Source organism: Canis aureus, chromosome 9 (genome assembly GCF_053574225.1).
Source record: "Canis aureus isolate CA01 chromosome 9, VMU_Caureus_v.1.0, whole genome shotgun sequence".
Lineage (NCBI taxonomy): Eukaryota > Metazoa > Chordata > Mammalia > Carnivora > Canidae > Canis > Canis aureus.
Window position 1 is genome coordinate 13,222,892 of NC_135619.1, and position 22,226 is coordinate 13,245,117.

The 22,226-nt window shown below is 33.5% G+C and overlaps 2 protein-coding genes across 11 annotated transcripts in view; both read left to right on the forward strand.

Annotated features, from left to right (window-relative positions):
- G2E3 (G2/M-phase specific E3 ubiquitin protein ligase) overlaps positions 1–14,976 on the forward strand; it is a 54,618-nt gene extending 39,642 nt beyond the window's left edge. For all 6 annotated transcript variants that reach the window (XM_077908890.1, XM_077908886.1, XM_077908891.1 and 3 more), the window contains 5 exons: positions 303–610; positions 2,774–2,955; positions 6,682–6,854; positions 10,509–10,699; positions 11,538–14,976. In XM_077908890.1, the coding sequence (XP_077765016.1) occupies positions 303–610; positions 2,774–2,955; positions 6,682–6,854; positions 10,509–10,699; positions 11,538–11,794 (1,111 nt within the window). In that variant the 3' untranslated portion in view covers positions 11,795–14,976. The remainder of the gene's footprint in view (positions 1–302; positions 611–2,773; positions 2,956–6,681; positions 6,855–10,508; positions 10,700–11,537) is intronic.
- Positions 14,977–16,907: 1,931 nt separating this feature from the next.
- The window catches only part of SCFD1 (sec1 family domain containing 1), a 106,645-nt gene continuing 101,326 nt past the window's right edge, over positions 16,908–22,226 (forward strand). For 2 of the 5 annotated variants that reach the window (XM_077908893.1, XM_077908895.1), the window contains exon 1: positions 16,909–17,044. In XM_077908893.1, coding sequence (XP_077765019.1) covers positions 16,987–17,044 — 58 coding nt within the window. In that variant the 5' untranslated portion in view covers positions 16,909–16,986. Of the gene's footprint in view, positions 17,045–22,226 lie in introns of all 5 variants that reach the window. The other 3 variants (XM_077908896.1, XM_077908898.1, XM_077908894.1) reach the window with 3 other exon arrangements.

Here is a 22,226-nt window from a genome sequence, read left to right on the forward strand (position 1 = left end):
TTCTGAGCTTCTTTTATATCTGAATCCACTGAATTGATCAAATTTGATATAATCTATCAACATTCTCATGAATCATTTATGACATTAGATTTTAATTGGTAGGAAATTGGGGAAGGAGTCAAAAATTCAGAATTAAGTCAAATAACTTTTTGGTTCTGGTGGCAGCTATTGTCTGATTTTGGGTTGGAGTTGGGGAAGAATTTTCTTCTTAATTTTTCTATTTTTTATTGGCTGAACTACTGCTGTGTCATGTAAAGTACGTGGAATACTTAACCTCTATGTTTTAAATTCATGTTTTATAGGCAAGGCAGCAAATATAGAAGAGATATTTCAACAATTATAATGGAATTAGGATTTCAAATAAAAAAAAAAACTAAAAGATTATGGATTAATAAAGCCAATATCTGGAATAGTGCCTTAGATGGATTCAGAAATCAAAACTTTAATCCTTCACATACAATTGAAGTAGCATATGTCAATGAAAATGATAATTTTGGAAGAGAGCATCCTGGATCAAAGCAAGAATTCCTATGTCTCTTAATGCAACATCTTGAGAATTCACCAGTGTTTGAAGGTTCCTTGTCAAAGAACTTGTCTCTAAATTCTCGAGGTAATTTTATTTATTATTGTATGTACTGAATATTACCGTGTGAAAGAGGTAGCTGGTTAGAATTAATATTCAATTCCTGTGGTCAAAATGTATAGTTCGCTTTGTTAGTAAGCTACTGATTGAATCACAGAAAAGTGGAGAAGAGGGAGTGGTATTTTTTAAAGTAAATTTTTAAAGTAAATTTTGTAGTGAAACATTTTCTGTTTAAGAATATGCTTAATTTCTTTTAGCTGTATCCTCCTTGGAATGAATTTATAATTGAGTGTAACTTCTTTAAAAATGTACTTTATATTCATTCTAATTGCATTTGAATAGAGTGGCCAAATGGAATGGATGATTATTTGAGCCCTTTTTGTTCACTTCTTTGGAAGTTGCAGATAGGATATTTCTTCACAGCCTAGGACTTTTATCACATAATTTTCTGGTCCACATGTAACACATTTTTAAATATACTTTTGCTTTCAGGAATTTTTCATGCACATTTATGCATGTGATACTTTTCTGCCTTCTGGTGAAGAATTAAAACATGCATTTCAGAAGAATGATTAATTCTAGCAATTCTTTTTTAGGAGCTTTTATATCACTTTTGCTATAATAGGAAATTTGAAAGAGTGTGAAGACTTCTTTCATTGCATTTGAATTTTCTCCTGTATATTCCCTAGAACTTCCTTACTATTGCCTGAAGCATCATTAAAATAATTGAGAAACTACCAAGGTTTATTTTTAAACCTTCTATATTATTTGTACTATACTATGTATAGTACACAGTTTAATTCTAAAATCCCTTAATAAAAAGATCACTCCAAATAATCAGTAATGTTGACTCAAAACAGTTTTGGTATAGTGGATGAGTGCATAAATTCACAAAATCTAAATTCAGTTTTGTACATTATATCTTTAATTACAGAGTCTCTTTGGAACTCAGTTTCTGTATCTGTAAAATGTGACTGCTATGTAGCATATAGGTTATTGTTGAGTTTTTATTATTAGTTCATGTATTGATAATATTAATAATTTGCTCTGAACAATATTAAGAAAAATAAAAGAAAATTTACATGATATCTTTTTGATTTATCAAAGTAGCTAAAACATTTTATTAAGTTTTTATTTTAATTCAATTAGTTAACATACCATGTTGTGTTAGTTTCCGATGTACATTATGGTAATGCAACACTTCGTGCATTACCCTGTGCTCTCCTCAATCCCCATCAGCTATTTCACCTATGCTCCTACTCCTCCTACCTCTCATACCCCTCTCCCCTCTGGTAACCATCAGTTTGTTCTCTATAATTTAAGAGTCTGTGCCTTGATTAGTGTGTGTGTGTGTCTCATTTTTTTTCCCTTTGCTTATCTGTTCTGTTTCTTAAATTCCACATAATGTGTGAAATTATATGGTATGTGTCTTTCTCTGACTTCTTTTGCTTAGTAGCTAAAACATTTTAAATGATAATTTAAAAAATATTGAAAGCTATGAAAACATGGTATGACTACATATACTCTTGGGAGTAAATTTGTGCCATTTTGGAAAATAATTTAGCCCTATTTATCAACAACCTTAAAAATGTTTGTATCCTTTGAATTATTAATAACATAGGTAGGAACCTATACTCATCGAATAATAAAAGATTTATAAATAACAATATGGAGGTAAATACTGATTATAATATTATGTCTCATATGGTTGAAAATACAGCTTACCCAAGGTAGCTAGTAATAAGGAGATGATTTACATTGCAATGCATCTATAAATTAGTCTTAATGCGGTCATTAACTGTAGATTTGAATAATTTTGTATAATATAGAAAAAGTTTACAATATAGTAAGTAAAAAAAAAACCCAGGAGTCAAACTATTTGTGTAGATACTAATATGCATTTGAGAAATACATATCAAAGTGTGCACACGGGTTATTATGGTGATAGGATTATAAATAATTTTTTTAAAGAGTTTCTGTATTTACATTTTTTCTATTATGTTATTTTGTATTCAGAAAAATCTAGGTAAGATCTTTATACATGATTCTAGTTTCTATGAATTATTTTACATTTATCTAAGTCTTAGTTTTTTGCAATTTTTAATTTACTGTATATATATTCAATATATTTGGTAATTATTTATAATAATAAAAGAATTATATTTGATGTATTTTAATCTGTATTTACAGCTCTGGAGGAGAATCTTTACTATGAAGCTGGCAAAATCCTTGCCATTTCTTTGGTTCATGGTGGTCCTTCACCTGGTTTCTTTTCTAAAACCTTGTTTAACTGCCTTGTTTATGGGCCAGAAAATACCCAACCAATTTTAGATGATGTTTCAGACTTTGATGTGGCACAAATGATAATCAGGGTAAGAAATGTACTTGTTAATTAAAATATAGACTATGTTCTAGTTACATTTAATGTAAATTATGGATCTACAATAGAATAATATTCTGTGCAGTAGTCAAGGGATAACAGTATTTCTGTTTACCAGCAGAGTTCACAGCCAATTAAGAGATTTTTTTTAAAGATTTTACTCATTCATGAGAGAGACAGAGAGGCAGAGGCATAAATAGAGGGAGAAGCAGGCTCCCTGCAGAGAGCCTGATGCGGGATTCAGTACCAGGACCCCAGGATCACGACCTGAGCCAAAGGCAGGTGCCCCCCAATTAAGAGATAGATGTTAAAGTCATACAGCTAGAGATCAAAGAACCAGGTTTGATGTTACTAAAACCAATTAGATAATATGACTTTGTGGGCAAAATGGTTTTTTAATATTCCTCAGAATTAGATGGATTTATCTTTCCTGCCAGAGACAATATAAGGCAGGTTCCTTTTTTTTTTTTTTTTTTTTTTTAATTTTTATTTATTTATGATAGTCACACACAGATTGAGAGAGAGAGGCAGAGACTAGGCAGAGGGAGAAGCAGGCTCCATGCACCGGGAGCCCGACGTGGGATTCGATCCCGGGTCTCCAGGATCGCGCCCTGGGCCAAAGGCAGGCGCTAAACTGCTGCGCCACCCAGGGATCCCAGGCAGGTTCCTTATTGTCTGCTACAGAGCAGATGAAAGTGTGCTTTATAGGCAGATAGATCTGCAGAGGAAGGACTTGGCTTACAAGTCAAAAAACTTACTCTAATTCCTACTGGGAGATAAGTGTGATAGGTGGAGAGAAGAACCAGGATAAATTTCTTCTTATGGAGCAAATGGGGAGACTCGGTGTTTCTACCTAAAAATAGTTACCATTTATTAAGTCCTATACTACATATTACATGTACAAACTCCATTTAGTTCTCATAATGCTCTATAAGTATCATTACCTACATGCTACTCATTTGGAAACTAATGGAGACAATGAAAGTCATCCAACTTTTTTTCCCTTAACCTCTTTCCTGCTTAAGCCTACTCTATCCATTGTCTCCATTAATACATAGTATAGTTTAACAGTTAAAAGCAAATGCCCAGGAGTCAGATTTTAGTTTGAAATGACTGCTATAAGCTGTGTGACCTTGGGCATGTTAGTTAATTTTGTTAAGCCTCAGTTTCAGAACCACAAAGTAAACAACATGGACATGTGTTCTTTCATTTGGCCCAAGGTGCCTCATCCTAAAATGGAGTTTAAATTGACCCTTTAACTCTTCAATTTATTTCTCCTTTACTAAAACATTTACTTTAGTATAACTTAATTGTCTCAGCTTCCTCTTTCCTACCCATTTCTTAACTTTTTATAGTCAGGCTTCCATTCCTACCACCGTTCTTCCTAGTTAGCTAGTTTGTAGCTGATATCCAGAAATCTAAATTACTACATTCAAAGGCCTTTCTTTCCTAATTCCTCATCTCCTCCTTTTGTAATTACCACTGTCTTTGAATTCATCTCTGCTGTTTTCTTTAATATTGTATTTCTTCCTACTATTGAAACTTGGGTTTCAAGTGTTATCTTAACAGTCCTCTTTCTGTATATTTGGAAAGCTTCTTCTTGACCATAACCTTTCTGAATGATTCTCAGACTTGTGTTTTTGAGCCGCTAGACTTTTATATCCAGATAGGGTCTGAGTCTTTCTCACACACTGAGCCCAACATGTTTAGGACAAAACTGTTTTTTTCCCCAGAATTTATTTTTGCCTGATTTTTCTTTATTAAGAGATTTCTTATTTCCGTGCCTTTCTAGAGAAAGGGTCATTTTCATTCTTCCATACTCCATTTATCAGTGTGCTAAGTTATCTGTATCTAGGAGTGTTTATTATCTTCAGCTTTTCCCTCTTATTTCTAATGTACTTACTATACCAAACTCAAATTATTTCTAGGCTTAAACAATTAGGATATTATTTAATATTCTTATTCAGGATGATTCTTATAAAAGTATAGTTTTGACAACATCCCTTTCTTCTTCGGGAATCTTCGATGGCTTCTCATTGCCTATTGAAGAGAGTTCAAGCTATTCATTAGGGCATTTAAGACTTCCTGTTCTTCTCATGGCTTTATCTACTCCTGGTTCTGTGCTCCTATCCAATGTTTGTTCATTTAGTCAATGAATAATTATGTACTCCATATTGTTTCATCACTGAAGATACAATAGTGATCCAAACTCCCTGCTTCCTTGAAATTTACATTTCAGAGGGAACACAGAAGATAAATAAATATATAATATACTGTCATGTATTAAGATGTATTATAAAAAGAAAAAAGAATAAGAGAAAGGAGATACTGTTTGAGATATAATAAGTGGAGCCTAGGCTAAGTTTTTGTAACAGACCCCAGTAGATACATTTTTCAAAATTTGTTATCTAGATTTTAGTGTAGGGCTTGGCAAATTATGGTTATTGGCCAAGTCTGGCCTGCTGCCTCTTTCATTGTAAATAGAGTTTAACTGGAACACAGCCATACCTATTTCCTATTTGTTGTGTTATGCTTTCACACTATAGTGGCAGAGTTCAGTAGTTGTGACAGACATCCAATGGCTCACAAAGTGTAAAATGCTCTCTGGCCTTTCAGATGGCGTATATTTTAGTGGTATAGTTATGATGATATACCAAGTTATTTAGGGAATTGGATTCCTTCCTCTCCTTGTGTAATCACTTAGGATATTGTCTTCATCTATATGAAGCTTTTTCTTTTTTTTTTTTTTTTTTTAAGATTTTATTTATTTATTCATGAGAGCCACAGAGAGAAAAGCAGAAACTTAGGCAGAGGGAGAAGCAGGCTTCCTGCTGAGATCATGACCTGAGCTGAAGGGAGATACTCAACCATTGAGCCACTCTGACACTCCATGAAGCTTGCTCTTAAGGGAGGAAATAGAGTTCAGGAAAGCTTGACACATTTTCACTCACATTCCTTTGGACAGTTCTTAGTCACATATAGCCACATATAGCTGAAAGGAAAGTTGGCTATGTGCCCAACTAAAACTCAGGGTGGTGGTTTTGGGGGCATAAGGTGATAATATTTACCCAACTATTAGTCTCTGACAATGTGTGAAAGTAGTATTTTGAACAGGATAGTCAAGAAACTTCTGGAATTTCAACAGAAATCTAAAATGAATGAGGGAAATCATAAATCACTGGAAAAAGAATTTTTTGGAAAGAAGAAATAAATTTTACATTCAAATGGGCCATTGCTTCCTGTTTTTAATCTTTTTTCCCCCATGTAACTTTATTAAAAAGCAAGCTATATGGAAGTGTCTGGCATATAAATGGTCAAGTATTGCTTTATACTATTTCCCAAACTATTCTCTTTTGATTCTATCCTTCCCTCTTTGAAGTTCCTCGTTAAGTCTTTAAGGCAAGACAGCTGATAATTCTTTCTCTTTCATGAAATCTCCGGTTACTTCACTTCTCTAGCACTATGTAACTGTTCTGTGTCAATTATTAATATCTTTTATGTTAATTTCTTATATTAAGGTGTTATTTTACTCTAGATTTCTTGAAGGCAGAAATTTACAGTGTTTATTAAACTAGATTGTCATTTATTCTAGAAAAATAATTGAACACTTCATGCTGGTGCTCTCCAGAATAAGTATAAAGTAATAAGTGTCACTTGAAATGTAAATATCATTCACAAGTAAATGGGCAAACCGGATATATTTTCTAATTTGTTGTAGGTAAATACTGCAACAAATGTGGCTGACTTGAACTCAGTAGTAAATGAATGCTATAACTACCTAGAGCTTATTGGATGTCTAAGAATTATAACATCATTAAGTGATAAATATAGGTTGGCCGAAGACATACTGGTTTACCATGTAATTAAGAGAGTCCAAGCACCCTTTGAAAGGTAATTTGTTTATATGAGATTCTCTCAAATTACATGTTTAAAGTGATTGTCATATAATGTGAGATATATTTGATAAAAATTTAAGTGCTTTTTAACATAACGCTTTTTTTTTAACATAACGCTTTATAACTAATGTCTTAAGGATGATTACCGTTCTAACCATTTTATATGGAATTGTGCACATGTGTGATGCTTGGATAGGAAAAGTAATCCTTAACTTAGTTACTTTTCTAAATCAAAACAATTTTAAAATTCTTAGCATGTAAACCAATTATTCCATTTCTGCTCATCCATTTAATAACTATTTATTGAGAAAAAAATAATGTTATTGAGGACCTGTTATCTGCTAGGTAATAGATACTAAGCATTCTTTAATTAACAAGGTAGATAAGAGCCTTTCTCTTCATTAGCTGAGAACACTGATCTTTAAACTTTTTGTTCTAGTAATCCTTAAAAGTTGTTTAAAAATATACATTTGTTCTCACATTTTTCTATTTTTTTAATAATATAAAATGTATATGAAAGTAGGCAGAATGGTACACTATGCAATTACCACATAGATCTATAATTATTAGTCAACCTATGGCCAGTCTTGTTCATCTATCCTACCTTTATTATTGACTCCAGGATTATTTTCTTTTTAAATTTTTTTAAAAGATTTATTTATCTTAGGGAGAGAGCATGTGCAAGCACTAGTAAGGGGAGGGGCAGAGGGATAGAATCCTTAAGCAGACTCCCCGCTGAGTGTGGAGCCCCCACATAGGGTTCAGTCCCACAACTCATGAGATCATGACTTGAGCCAACCAAAGAATTGGCTGCTTAACCCACTTGATCACCTAGGCGCTCTGACTCCAGGATTATTTTCAAGCAAATTCTAGACATAATACCATCTCAGAAGTGATCATTTTTTAAAAAGATTTCAGTATCATTAACTCATAGATTTAAATATATTTGATGTGTTTTCAGACATTATACTTAACTAACCTTACTGAAAGTTCTCATTGTCTCCATGTTTGGTCATTGCAAATCTTTTTATGTTGTTTTGTTTTGAGTTCTTTTGATGTTGACCTTTTCTTGGTATATGGTAAAGTATTTTAGGCTCAATTTGTGCATTTTGGACTAAAGAACTTTTGTTTCTTTGAATGGGGAATGGTATTTCAAAACAACAATCTGGATGCTAGGGATGCTTATTTTTGCCAGATTGGTCATTGTTTCTAGGCCCTTTCAGTAGACTTGGACTAGGACCTATGGGGTTTTTTTGGTTTGGTTCTGGTTTCAGTTTTTTAAGGTAAAATACATCTTGAGTTTTACTGATACTTCAAATTCACTACTAAAAGATTTTTAACTTTTTCTTTGTCCCATGTTGAGAATCTCCATTATCAACTTAAAACAACACAGGAGAATTTAAGAGTATGAAATAATTACTCACTTGATTTATTCTATGTTTCATAAACAGTAGTCTCAAATAATATTGCCAAAATTATCACCAATAACATTATTATTGAAAACAGCTTAACATTTTTCTAGAGTTGTATAGTCAAATTACTGTATTTTAAAGACATTTGGAATATTTATAAACGTTTTCATTTTTTATTTCATTTTTAGTGATTTTTAAAAATTTTGTTTTATTTTAAAATTCTGTAAAATATTTGCATGGTTCCAAAGCCAAAGCTGTAATAAAAGTATATTGAAAGAACTCTGCTCTATGATACAAATTGTTTTCAAAGAAGTATAGCTTTCATCCTTAACACATCTACTTTTCATCCCCCTATAAAGTCATCATTTTAGTGGCTTTTATTGTTTGTCTTTGTATTATTTGTGGGTTTTTTTAATGATAACAGATAAATATATATAGGCATGTGTACTAATTTCTTTTATTAAGTAAATAGTAACATACCAACATTTTTTTCTAGTCATTTTTTAAAATTTGCAATATATACTGGAGATCACTCCATAGTAGTAAATACTTCTGCATCACATGGCCTTTTTCCTCTGTGTGTGACATTTGTCATTGAATTTTGGGCCAGCCCAAGTAATCTGGATAGGGTGATCTCAAGATCTTTAATTATATCTTCTTAGACCCTTTTTTCCAAATAAGATTGCGTTCATAGGTTTCAGGGAGGAGGATGTAGACTTATTGGCAGGAGGTGGGGGGCCTGGGGCTCCATACAGTCTATCTCAGGATGAATGACAGTATTGGAATCTATTTCTGGGACATGCCTAGAGCTGCAGCATGAAATGAGCTTGGGAATTCCCACACCTGGTAAAATAGTTCCTCTGCAGGTGGTTTGTAATAGGGTGGTGAAGGGGTATATGAAGAAGTGAGTAGATAAAAGGGATTTCAGATAAGGAAATTCATAGGACTTGGTAATAAGAAATGGAAGAGAAAGTAGTTGAGGACTTTTAAAAAGATTTAGCTATACTAATTTGATGGATAATGGAGGCATATACGATCAGTTATGGTTTAGTTTTTAGTAATAAGGTGATTAACTTTCTTTAGCACTTAATAAGTTTGGGTGTTTTGAACATTGTACCCATTAGGCTGTTGGATATATTTCTGGACTAGAGATAATAGATTTTATCATGATGAACGTATACCTGCTAAATACAGCCATGGGAGAGAATAAGGGAGATGGGAAATTGGCCTTGTTACAGATCCATGAGGCACAAACAGCAACATTTTAAGGCAAAAAAAAAAGAAAGAATAAGCCTTATAAGAGACTTAAAAGATTGGGCGAGAGAAATAAGAGAAACCAGGAAGACTGATGCCAAAGAAGGAAATCATTCATAACTTAGGGCAATTTTTCCTCAAGAGTGGAATAAAAGTGAATAGGAAATTAGCAAATGAAGACGGTGGCGACAAGTCTTTCAAATAGCTTTTCTCAAAGGAAAACATGGAATGAAATGAAATTTCTTTTTCTATTTAAAGATTGGAAAGATAAGCATTTTTGTGCCCTTGAGAAAGCCAGTAGAAGGTGATAAATCTGTAGCAGGGTACCTGAGGAAGTTGGTAGGGGATCCAGAGCCATAGGTAGGACTTAGTCAATCTACTAGACAAAAATATACCTCCATTCGTTCCTAACAAGTAAAAATGTGCATTTAAAAAAATTTACTTGTTATTTGTATTTTGTAAATTATCCATTCATATTTTGCTAATTTCCTATTGTTCTTTTAGAAAAATGATTTATATTTTGTATATTAGAGAAATTAGTTTTCTGTCATGTATATTAAAATATATTCCCACTTTGTTTTGTCTTTGGTAATTTTTTTTAGCAGTACATAAGTTTAATTTTTTTATGCTTAACATTTTATTTATTGCTTTTCTTGGCAATTTCTAGGAAACTTCATTTTCATACTAAATTTAGCTTTGAAGAGTAAAAATACTTCATAGTGTACTTTTTTTCCTCTCAAAAATTGTTAGCTAATTTTACTTTTTTATTGTTTGAATTTTAAAACTTATAAAATCAAATAATGTAGGCAGATAAAATTAATTTATATAATATACTTGTTATTGATTTAAAACTATATCATATATATGTCATATATTTTTCCTTGTATCTAATATATGTGGTAGTAAATTAACTAGAAATGTTAATTTGTAATTTTAATACCAAACGTGTATAAATGTTGACTTATTGTTTATTTTCTCTTAAGTTTTAAGCAGGGTCTGAAAACTCTTGGTGTTTTGGAGAAAATTCAGACTTACCCAGAAGCATTTTATAGCATCTTCTGTCATAAACCTGAGAATCTTTCTGCAAAAGTCCTTAGTGATCTTTTTACAGTATGCACATTATCTGATGTCCAGGCTTTGGGGTTTTGGAACAATTATTTACAGGCTGTTGAGGGTATGTGGATGTTTTATTTTTACTTAACTGTCGTGGAACATTTATTTCAGTATATTAATCTATTTATTTGAGTTTTGTTTTTTGGTAATGAGAATTTCATCTGCTAACTCTACATTTATAAAATTTATTTCAAGACAAGTGTATATGACTGAGTTCAGTGATGAGGAAAGATTACAGAATTCAATTCTGCAATTTGTTTTCCTCTAGATAATTTGAGGTGAAAGGCATTCTTCCTAGAAAACTTTAAATATATGGGTGATTGCCACAGTATAGAATAATCTTAAAGCTAATTATCATCTATTTCATCTTTTTCAATTTTAAGTTGAATTATTCTTCATCTATTGCTTAGGGCTGTGATGATGAGATTTATAATGGAGCATTAGCTATCTATAATCGTTCCATTTAATAGAGCGGGAAAAGATTTAACCTTGAATTGAAACTTCGTTTTTAGCCAGTTATTCAGTTGTTTTATACTGTTTAGTTTATCACTTTGCATTTGATGAACTAGCATATCAAATAGTGATGACCTAGAAATGGCTTAAAATTATTTTTACTATCATGCCCACTGACCTCTTGGATTATATGATAATTTTATCTTAGAGAAGACATTCAAATATATAATGAGTAGTTCAACTAAATGATTTTCTGAGTTATACTTTGAAGTTCAAATAAACATTTATTGAATGTACTGTTTTCCTGTTACTACACTTGACCTGGTGATTTATTTTGCCCAAGATAGATGTGAGAGTCTCTTAAATATTCCCTGTCTAGTTGGGAAACAATCTATGATGATAGTAATATATATAACACAGATTTTCTTTTCTGGTAAACTTTTCAGATGGTAAATCTGCAATAACAATGGAAGACCTTCTTATTTTTGCAACTGGTTGCAATTCCATTCCACCTGCGGGATTTAAACCCACTCCTTCAATTGAGTGCCTTCATATGGATTTTCCTATTGGAAACAAGTGTAATAACTGTTTAGCTCTTCCAATCACCAATACCTATCAAGAATTTCAAGAAAATATGGACTTTGCCATAAGAAACACTCTAAGACTAGAAAAGGAAGAAAGTTCTCATTACTTTGGACATTAAAATGTTTTGAACAAAGACATGCTTCTTTAAAAGCTGCTATTGATATTTTTTATTTCGGAAATCTGTCAATTTTTAAACAAACTTGTCAGCTTCTTGGCCCAATAAAATATACGATATGATCATAAAAGAATGTTTTGGCCATTTAAGCTAGAAAAATTTTTGTTAACATGTGCCAGTCAAAGTTGATGGTATTTTTCTATTAATATACATGTGTCATAAACTGTAATATAGTTTTAAGACAGCTTTACAGACTTTTTTCAAGTATACTAGCATGATGTGTATATATATATATATATATATATATATATATATATATATATATACACACACGGAAAAAAACCTTATATTCACTGTTTCTCCAAATGAGGATTAGCTATACGATGCCACAATGATTTTTCTAGTTTTATGTAATCTTTGAGTTATTTCTTATTTTATTTTAAAGCATTAAATAGAAAAGCTAATTGATAAATCCTGTTATATGAATCAAAGGCATATTCTGGAGCATGTGTTATAAGCATTTTTTCAAGAATGGCACTAAATTGGTTAAAAATGTTTTTAAATTACTGGTTTATATTAAAACAGATCCACACTGCAATTAGATTATGCCTGATAGGAAGTATTATATGAGAAAGCAGAATTGCACAAATATTCTAGAACCTACGGAGATTCCATAGTCTTCAGAACACTTCCAAGGTGGAAAAATAGTTGAAAATATCTAAAAAAGTGTTTAAAGGCTTGGCTCTAAGCATAGGATTTTTTTTCTCTGTATCCCATGTGTGGTATTAAACCACATTATGTCTGATCCAGCATCATTTGGGTGTCTCAGTTATCTCTGTGGATTGCCTTTTGGTAGGTTTGAGTATTTGACAGTTATTTATTATCTAGTTGGTTGTATGATAGGTAAACTGGCACCATTGCATTATATAGTTGCCTTCTTTGCTCTTGAAAGATATGTTATTGTATAAGCAATGTAGAAATATGTAAGAGAAATACAGAATGAAAAACCCACTCTAATCTCACCATGCAGAATTACCTACCGTATTTCATTGTATCTTACTATAAACTACCTTTCCTTTCCTTTTAAGCTTTATTAATGTTACTAAAAGTCAAAGAATACCTAAAAGTAACAAGAAATCATGTAATAATGATTTGAAGATATATAGTCCTATAGTCATGTCCCCATGTTTATACTCTTGCAAAAGAAGAAAGTGGAAGTTTTATGTTCCTAATCTATTATCAAATATAAATGAGTTTTCCACCAAAGTAAATTTAAATTGGATGAGAGGTAAATCATTATGAGAAGTTGGACTTAACCACATTTTTTTTTTACTTATATACAAAGCAGGTATCAACTATAATCATAATCTCATCCTCTTTAAGACATCTTTAAATTATTGAAATTTTCAAAGAAAAACAGCATAATACTGGTGATAGATCTAATACCAAAGGAAAACTAAAACATAATCCTGGTATAATTTTCTTTGTTATATATATTGACAGACCCAGCAAATTAAAGTTTCATTTTAACATGAAATTTTAAAGAACATTATACAAGGCATTTCTTTGTCTTGTCTTGAATTGTTAGATCATCAAAAGTAACTAAAAGATTAAGAGTTTTGAATATCTAATATAAACTTCAAATATGCCATACAGCTTTTATTCCAAAAGTGTTGATAAATTGGATATTTTTCAGTTATACCTAGTTTTTATAAAATTTAAAAAGCCAGTAAACCATTAGAAACCAAAAAATTAATTAAAGCTATTTTCTGGTCCTTTGTAGTTTTAATTTTTCCTACAGTGGTAATTAAAACTAATGAACATTCACACAGTTGTGGGTGGGGGGTGGTAGGGAAGCAATGTGCTTGGGTTGGCTATTAATAAAAACAGTTATTTCCGTTCTTCATATCATTATTTTATATGTAGACAGGGCCTTCAGGATAAGGTCTGATGTAAATAATAATTTAGGGTATTGACATTTTAAAGTGAAGCATACTCATTACAAAGCATTTTCTAGGTTTAAGGATGTTTCCATTAGCTTGATTTTTAGGTTAGTCTGTATAGTAAAGGAGAATCCTATAGGTTATTTATTTTCTGCAATGTTACTATGTCAAATGGTTAATATTGTGATATTCTTTTTCTATTCATTGTTCTAGCCAGTGCACAACTCTTATTGACATTGTTAAAGTAATTATGCTATAAAGTCTTATAAATGTATATTTGTATTTCTTAACTATTTCAATCCTCTAAATGCCATATATTTCGAGTTTGTTTTCTATTGCTCTCTACTGAGGAAAACCATAAAGTCATCTATTGTATATCTACTGTTAATCTTTGATTAGGTTTAAATTCATTGTTTTTAGACACTTTTTAAACCTTTTGGTATGGGAACTTCATTTAAAGGCCTTTTATACAATTCTTTACTATTCTTATGCTTCATCATTTTAATGCTTTAGTATTTAAGGTTAAAATTTCTTTAAAATGTCTCATCAGAAGCTGGGTTATGATTTTATACTTTATAATATTTAATTTCCATATTATGAATAAGCCATTATTTGGGTCAAGTAAAAAAACCTGAGTAAATCAGTCAAATCACTTTGACTTCTACTTTATGCCAGAACTTTTAATAATTTTTTCCTAAATTTATGGAAGCTATTGGAACTTTTGTATTCCATGCTGAATGCTAAGTAAAGGAGATAATAATAGGTAAGTTTTCTCCGTGACTTTGCCTTTAGTATTTAGTCATTATAAGAAAATGATTAGAACAAAATTATATTTTATGATATGTAATTCTTTTATATAGGGATTATCACATTCTTCTAGTTTTACAATAAGCTATTAAACTAGTGTTTATGCTTTAAGTAATGCAATACAAAGTTTTATGCATTCAAAGTAATGCAACACAAAGTAAAGAACACATTGAATAATGGATTACCTGAATGTATATGTAATTTAGAAAAATTTGGATTGTTTTGAAAAGACCCAATTTTCAGGTTCTCATTTTGACTGTTATCGTTTCCAATTGCCAAACATATTCCAATACCTACTGTATGCCAGGTATTTTGCTAGGTGATACTTGATGTGGCAGCCTATTCCCTCTCCCCTTTTTAAACAATTTCAGATGTAACCAGAAAACATGATACTTATAATGACGTTTCCTAAATAAATATGTTCATGCTACTAAATGTGAAGTGTTTACATGACCTAAATTAAATAACACGTTAGGATTTACTGAAGTTAAGATTCTGACAACACTAAATAGATAAAATATCTTTTTCATATTTGAGAGATCCTAGAAGAGTTGTTGGCTGACACCTGAGTACCTCTCTTGAATGAGCCTTTCTGAGGCATTCTGTGTTAAACTATTCCCTATTGGAAACGAATAAATTATTTAAATCAAAAATCAGGGTAGGTAGGGCCAGTTAAAAGTCTACAGATTAACTATCTGAAGCCATAGTTTGATTCTTCCTGATTCTAAGAGCGCATAACAAATTCCTTTCTCAGTCATGGCCTTACTGGAGTTGTCTACTGCCACCATTTTGTGGGGTGTTTGTTTTTTATGTCTTGTGCCCACCCCGTGTGCACTCCTTGGTCAGGACAGTTTTTATCATTTCATACATAGAAGCTGTATATAAATGGTAAACATTGGCTTAATGTTTTAGATTAATATAAGTTATAGTTTTGGGAAGAAATTTGTGATAGAACTGAAATGGTTAGCTAATTGATTTACATTTGAAAGTGAAAGTACCCAAATGAACAAGAATCTGCTCTCAGATGTTGGAAAATGGGAAAGTGTATATTTTACATTCCATGAAGACAGTAAAGTAGAACTTTCCCCTAGGGCAGGAGTTGTCATTTCTGTTTCATTGCAGTACACCTAGATCATTGGTGATTCCTTAAAAATACTCGATCAAAATAACACTGAAAAGAACAACAAATATTCCAATAGTAAATTTCTTGGTGAATATGCCAATTAGCTGTAAAAATGCAAGGATAGAATTCTTAAAGGTAAAAGTTCATAACTTTATCAACCTCCCTATTTTTCCCCACCCATCAGTCCCTAGAGGCCACTTTTTTTGTTTTCATGAATTAGACTTTTTTTTTTTTTTTTTTTTTTTTTAAGATCCTACATACATAGTTCATTTGATGCAGGAACAAACTCTTTCAGCTTTAAGATACAAGGTCTGAGACCTAATATATAACATGGTGACTACAGTTGATAACTGTATTGTATAATTGCAGTTTGCTAATAGATTTTAAATGTTTTCCACCAAAACGAAGATAAATATGTGAGGTAATGGATGTGCTAACTACATGGGGGAAACCTTTTCACAAAAGTGTTATATACATCTAGCAAATCATCACGTCGTAACTTTACGTTCCAAATTTTGTCAGTTCTACCTCCATAAAGTCGAAAAACTTTTTTAAATTAAAATAACTAAAATTAGTTATCAATAGCAGATACGTCTTGTCATCATACAGCTTCACCTGTACATTAGAATACCAGCTGTGTCTGCTATCCTCCCACACCCGTTAGGTGATTTTTGCAGTTACTTGAAGGAAAATAGGTATCAGTTTGCCGATTTGCACCTTTCTAGCTCCTGTGTTCATGTAGGCAAAACATTACCATAAAACTAGACCATTTTGCCTAACAGATGAGATTGAAATATCTGCCAGATTAGAGCAATGCTCCAAAACCGCCTGTTTCCCGGAAAGGGGGGGAGGGGCAAAGGGGAGACTTCTCTTGCTGCTCGGGGAAACAGAAATGAGCTCGCATTGAAACGCCTACTTTGTTCCTGGAGCTTCATTTACTTTAGTCCAGTGATCCTGAAACCCCTAGCTCAGTCTCAACATCTAAGACATCTGAAAACGACCAATTTAGTATTTAATTAACACCACGACCAATTTGGTATTTATTACAAACCCCACGCTCCTCCCCAAGAGTTCGGCTTAAAGCAGCTACCATTTGGGAAGCTGTGGCTTCTTCCTTAGGGTAACAACCCTGGTTCCCAGCTGGAAAGTAAACCCCACGAGGTGCTCGGGTGTGAATCCCCTGGGTCTCCCGAGTCCTGGGGAGAGCGGAAGCCGCCGCGATCCGGCCCCCGAGAGCCTCCCTCGGCCCCGCCCCGTGGCCTTTGCTTCCGGGGCAGTCGGGCGGCCACGTAATCGGGCTGTGCTCGCCAACCGGGCAGTGGATGGTGGGAGTCAAGATGGCGGCGCCTGCAGCGGCGAGTATTCGAGACAGACAAACCGGTACGATCTATTCCCTTCTCCCAGCGGTTTTATGCCTGCAGTGGGGACATCCTTCTTTGCCTGTCGCCCCGCCTGGGTCGCGGTGCGTGCAGCTTGGAGACGGCCTTCCAGAGGCTCATTCCAGGTCCTAGAGCATCGAGAGCCCCTCCCCTTTTGAGTTTTTAGGGAAGAGATGCCGGTAGCTTGAGAACCCGGCCCCTCTTACGTGGTTCAGAAGAAGGGGCTTCCAGGTGGGCAGTTTGCTACAGCCCTGCTCTTGCCCCTTTTCTACTGGGCCTTAGAAGGCCATCGCAAAAAGATCCGGCAGCTGGCATTTCTCCCCCTCTGTTGCTACCCATGAAGTCTCCGGGTTTGTTTCTCTGCGGGATTCAGTTCATTTAGTTTTAATGTTGGGAGTTTTCCGTTTTAACGCTTCCTCCACAATTACAAAATTTAGATATTCTTTCTGAGCAGCTTGCGTTCTGCCATTTCTCTTTGGGCCAATCTTTTGGGGGTACCTGAATAGAAATGCCTAGTGGTAAAGATTTCCTTCTTTAGTTCGCTGGAATGGAATTGAAGAATAGCCAAAAAACAGTGGATTAGTAGCTTTGTCATTTTAACCGTTTGACAGATTAGTATTTTAAAACTTTTAGTTTCATCCTCGATAGAGCAGTTATATAGCTTTCATTTGTACAGTGAAATGTTTTTTAAAAGTACAGATTTTTTCCCTTAAGCTTCGATATTTTTTCCGTCTTAGATATTTTGTTGTTCCTTATTTTTTGTAAACTTCTGATAAACATGGTTTATACCTGTTAGCTCCAAACCAACTAGCTAATTGGCCTGGAAGTTGGCAAGCTGTTCATTCTGAGGAGCTAATAGAATTTGTAAATGGTCCCTTGTATTATGTTCTTTTGCATGTTAATCTGAATTGGAAAATAAATGGTTACAATTGATATGGTTTACAGGAGGGGTTTTGGTTGTGCTTGATTCCTTCCTTTAGAATTCAGAGAAAAAATTAATAGACTTTAGTAACGACAGAGAGTGAATTTGGAATTGTGTTCTGCTTTTCCCATTAGATCATTTAGTATAAGCTATCAGATGAAGTTAGGCATAATTTAAGTAAGATTTGGGGAATACCTGCCACATATTTTATATGTAAGCAAATAGAAGCCCCACTTGTCTTTGCAGTATGGTTCTGACAGCTTAATGAAGCTCAATGAACTAGGTCATACTACATATTAAAACAACATAACAAGGACAGCTTAACCAATACAAAGGAGACTTTCCAAAAAAATGGAACTTGTAGTAATTTTTATATGAAGAAACTTTTTGGAATATTAAAATCTAGTATAATTTTGATTTCTGTGAAAATAAACCATTATAGTGAGATTTCACATTATAACTAGATAGTTGATGCCACATTAATCATTTATCAAATTGATACTCTAGTTGAGTTCTCTTATTTTCAGAGAAAGGTAAAACCCCATATGTGTTATAGTAGCAGAAGTAAACATTTCCCTGATGTTCCCCATATTCCCTGATGCATAAGAATATCCTGGGAAGTAGCTCAAAATCAATTCTCAAATATTCTAGATACAGGACACTGTGATACAGAGGAATTTGCAATCTATTTGGGTAGAGAATAGCTGATACTGAGCATTTAGTATAGCTAGGCATTGTTGTAAGTGATTTTACCAGTATTATTTTGTAGATGAGGAAACTGAGGTATAGAGAGGGTAACTAGCATGCCTGTTTTTTGCTTTGCCTGCTTGAAGAATATTTGTCTTTTAAAGGTCACCTTAAAAGTCATCTTGTTTGTGAAACTTTCCTGAAACACTCCCCTCTTTATTCTCACCTTTAGTTCAACTGGCAAAGTCCTGTGTTACCGTAGTCTTTCATGCATGCCTCCTCTTTGGTGGTTCTTGTTCACCATCCCCACTTCTCAACATTGGAAAGCCACACATCAACTGCTTTCTCTCTTGCAGTGATCTCATGTGGCCTCTTGGCTTTAGGTACTATAAATATAGTACCAAAATATCGTAACAAAATATAGTAACAAAATATCGGGGACTCCAGGGGAGCTCCAGTGCTGGACACTCACAGGCATTCAAGCAGAATTACTTTGAAGGCTACGCTAGTGTTTGATTTTTAATAGTTTTTTTCAATCACTGACTTACTGATCTAGTTTTCCGTATATTTGGGTAATTATCAAGTAATCTGAAACATTTGGCTGGAATATACAACACTTTTGGCCTAAAAATTATCATCAGTTGCCACAGTAATTCTTACACTGTAACCAAAGACAGTTTTTAAAAGGAAACACCTTTCCACAGACCTATTCCTGGGTTATTTTTCGTACTACTTTTTCTGTCTTACCTGGAAATAATTTACAAAAATAACTTCCTGAAATTTGCACTATATGTACATATGCTATATTATGCTAGTATACTAGGACAGAGTTGCCAATTAGCGGATATGGGTGGATAGAGTTCCTCTGAACTCTTAGATTTGATCTAAGCAATTAGATCAACTCTTAGTTGCTTAGATCACCATGTCAACTCCATCCTTGTAGATAGTTGCTCAGGTCAAAGCTTTTAAGGTTTCTTCACTTCTCTTTTTCATATCCCATATCAGACCTGTGGGTAAATCTTATCAGCTCTACTCTGAAAATATATCCACAATATGACTATTGTTACTGTTATCACACAGGTCCACAATACTATGAATTTTTGCAGTGACCTCTTATTTAGTCTCCTTGCTTTTATATTCTTGTTCTTCATTTTTCTTCACACAGTACCAAAGTGTCAATACATATTTGTCACCTTTTGCTCCGAATTCTCCAGCAGCTTCCCATTTCAATCATGGTATAAGCCAAAATAATCTTACAGTGGTCTGCAAGGCCCTATATGATCTGCTCCCCCCTTAACTTTCTGACCTCACTTCCCTCTTACTCTCCCCTTCCCTTGAACACACCAGAATGCTCCCACTACAGAGCCTTTTTTGTTGCCTCTTTTTGGAATATGCTTTCAGAGATATTTGCATGGTTCCCTGCTTCACCTCCCCTAGACCTTTACTTAAATGTTACCTTCTTAGGAGGCCTTTCTTGGCTACCCTATTTAAAATTACACTGCAACTCTCTTTTCCCTCTGTCCTTTGTTTTTCTCCATACCACTTACCATGATCTCACATGCCATGTGTTTAAACTTACTTTGTTGTCTTTTTCCAACTAAAATGAAAGCTTCTTGAAAAAGGTCATTTTTTTTCTTCAATCTGTTGTGTTTAGTGCCAACAGCTGGAGCAGTGTCCAGCAGATAGTAAACAATCATTAAACATTTGTTGAATGAATAGTAAGTATAGTTGATCATTATAGCAAATGAGTGACGAAAACATTCCAGGTAAGGGTGAAACTACATTAACCAAGTTTTGAACTGTAGATGGTATGTTTAGGGTCAGTAAAGAAAACTGGATTACCTTTTAAAAAAAAAAAAAAAAAGAAAACTGGATTACTATTTCAGTTAAAAGCAATGATTTAAGACTTTAAGGAGTTACTCTGATGAAAGTAAAATTATATTCTTCCACATTTTTTTTTTTTTTTTAAGATTTATTTATTTATTCATGAGAGACACAGGCAGAGGGAGAAGCAGGCTCCATGCAGGGAGCCCGACGCGGGACTCGATCCCAGGTCTCCAGGATCAGGCCCTGGGCTGAAGGCAACACTAAACTACTGAGCCAGTGAGCCCCCCGGGCTGCCCTTTTTTTTCCCCCACATTCTTTAAACATAGGCCCTATACTTCATTAACAAACCCACTGTGTCAAAATCTCTGTTAAGATAGCCAAGGGTCAGAGCTGAAGAAACTTGCCTAGATGCGACTGAGAAGGCAAATGCGGGAATATCTGCTGAGCCTGGCTCTAGAGGACTCTATACACCTGGGATTCACATGCAGTCCAAACTGTAGTTTTTTCTAGTTGTCCTGTGTCAAGAATGTGAACAGCTATTCCCAGAAACAAGATTTTTCTACCTGTTGGCCATGGGTGCCAGGGTGGTGATGCTTGGAAGTGGGAGGAGGAACTCATTAAAGTTCAGTGAGCAAGTTAATTCAGCAGCACTCTGTGTGCCTCTTATGTTATTTCAGGTTTAAGTACCAAAATGTTTTTTGTGTATGTTTATGTGTTTCTCATGTAATAACATCTGTAAGCTTTTGAAGCAGCTATAAGTTATTAGCCGTGTGTGTGTGTGTGTGTGTGTACCTATATATAGGCATTAGCTACTAACATTTTACAAAAAAATCATGTATGTATGCACAAAGATACTATTTTTACATATACTGTAAGTAGTATATAGTATTACATATTACATAGGTAGGAGTTTGACTTGTAGCTTATTTTGCATCACTTAAGAAAGCCTAATACAAACGCTTTTAAAAATCAACCAAGTAGATTACGGGATTGGCAATCTTAATTAAATTACCTGAGTAACACCCTTCCTTGAATATTGACATTCTCAGCTTTACATAGAAGTATATTGAGATTTTTAATTCCCTTAGAAAAATTTCTGAATCTACTATGACACATAAGGATGAGCAATAAAAACCACAAAGTGCAGTAACATATAGAACATAATTGCTTTGATTTTAGAAACAGTATATTTTCTTAGCAAGTTATCTACCCTATCTATGGGAAAGTCTCGCCTTTCCCATGGAGCATGTGATATTAAACAGTACAACTTTTCAGTGAATCTGATGAGATAAATTGGTCACAAAATGTACTACAAGATAACTACAACATAGACTTGCTGTATGAAGGTTTTGTATATGAACCACTTAAATATATTATACATAATTTTTGTTTTTCATGTGATTCTGGTCTTTGCTTTCAGCAAATAGACAACAGCTCTAGTTATCTATTGAGACTACTGCAAGTTTATAATTGATAAAATTTCTTTTTGCATCTATGTAAAACATAAGATAGGGAAATGTCTGTTCATGTCTTCTGCCCATTTTTTAATTGGATTATTTGTTTTTTGGTTGTTGAGTTGTAGAAGTTCCTTATATATTTTAGATACTAAACTTTTATCATTTGCAGCTACATGGATGGAGCTAAATACTATCATGCAAAGTGAAATAAGTCAGAGAAAGATAAATACCATATGATTTCCCTAATATGTAGAATTTAAGAAACAAGACATGCAAAGGAAAAAGAAGAC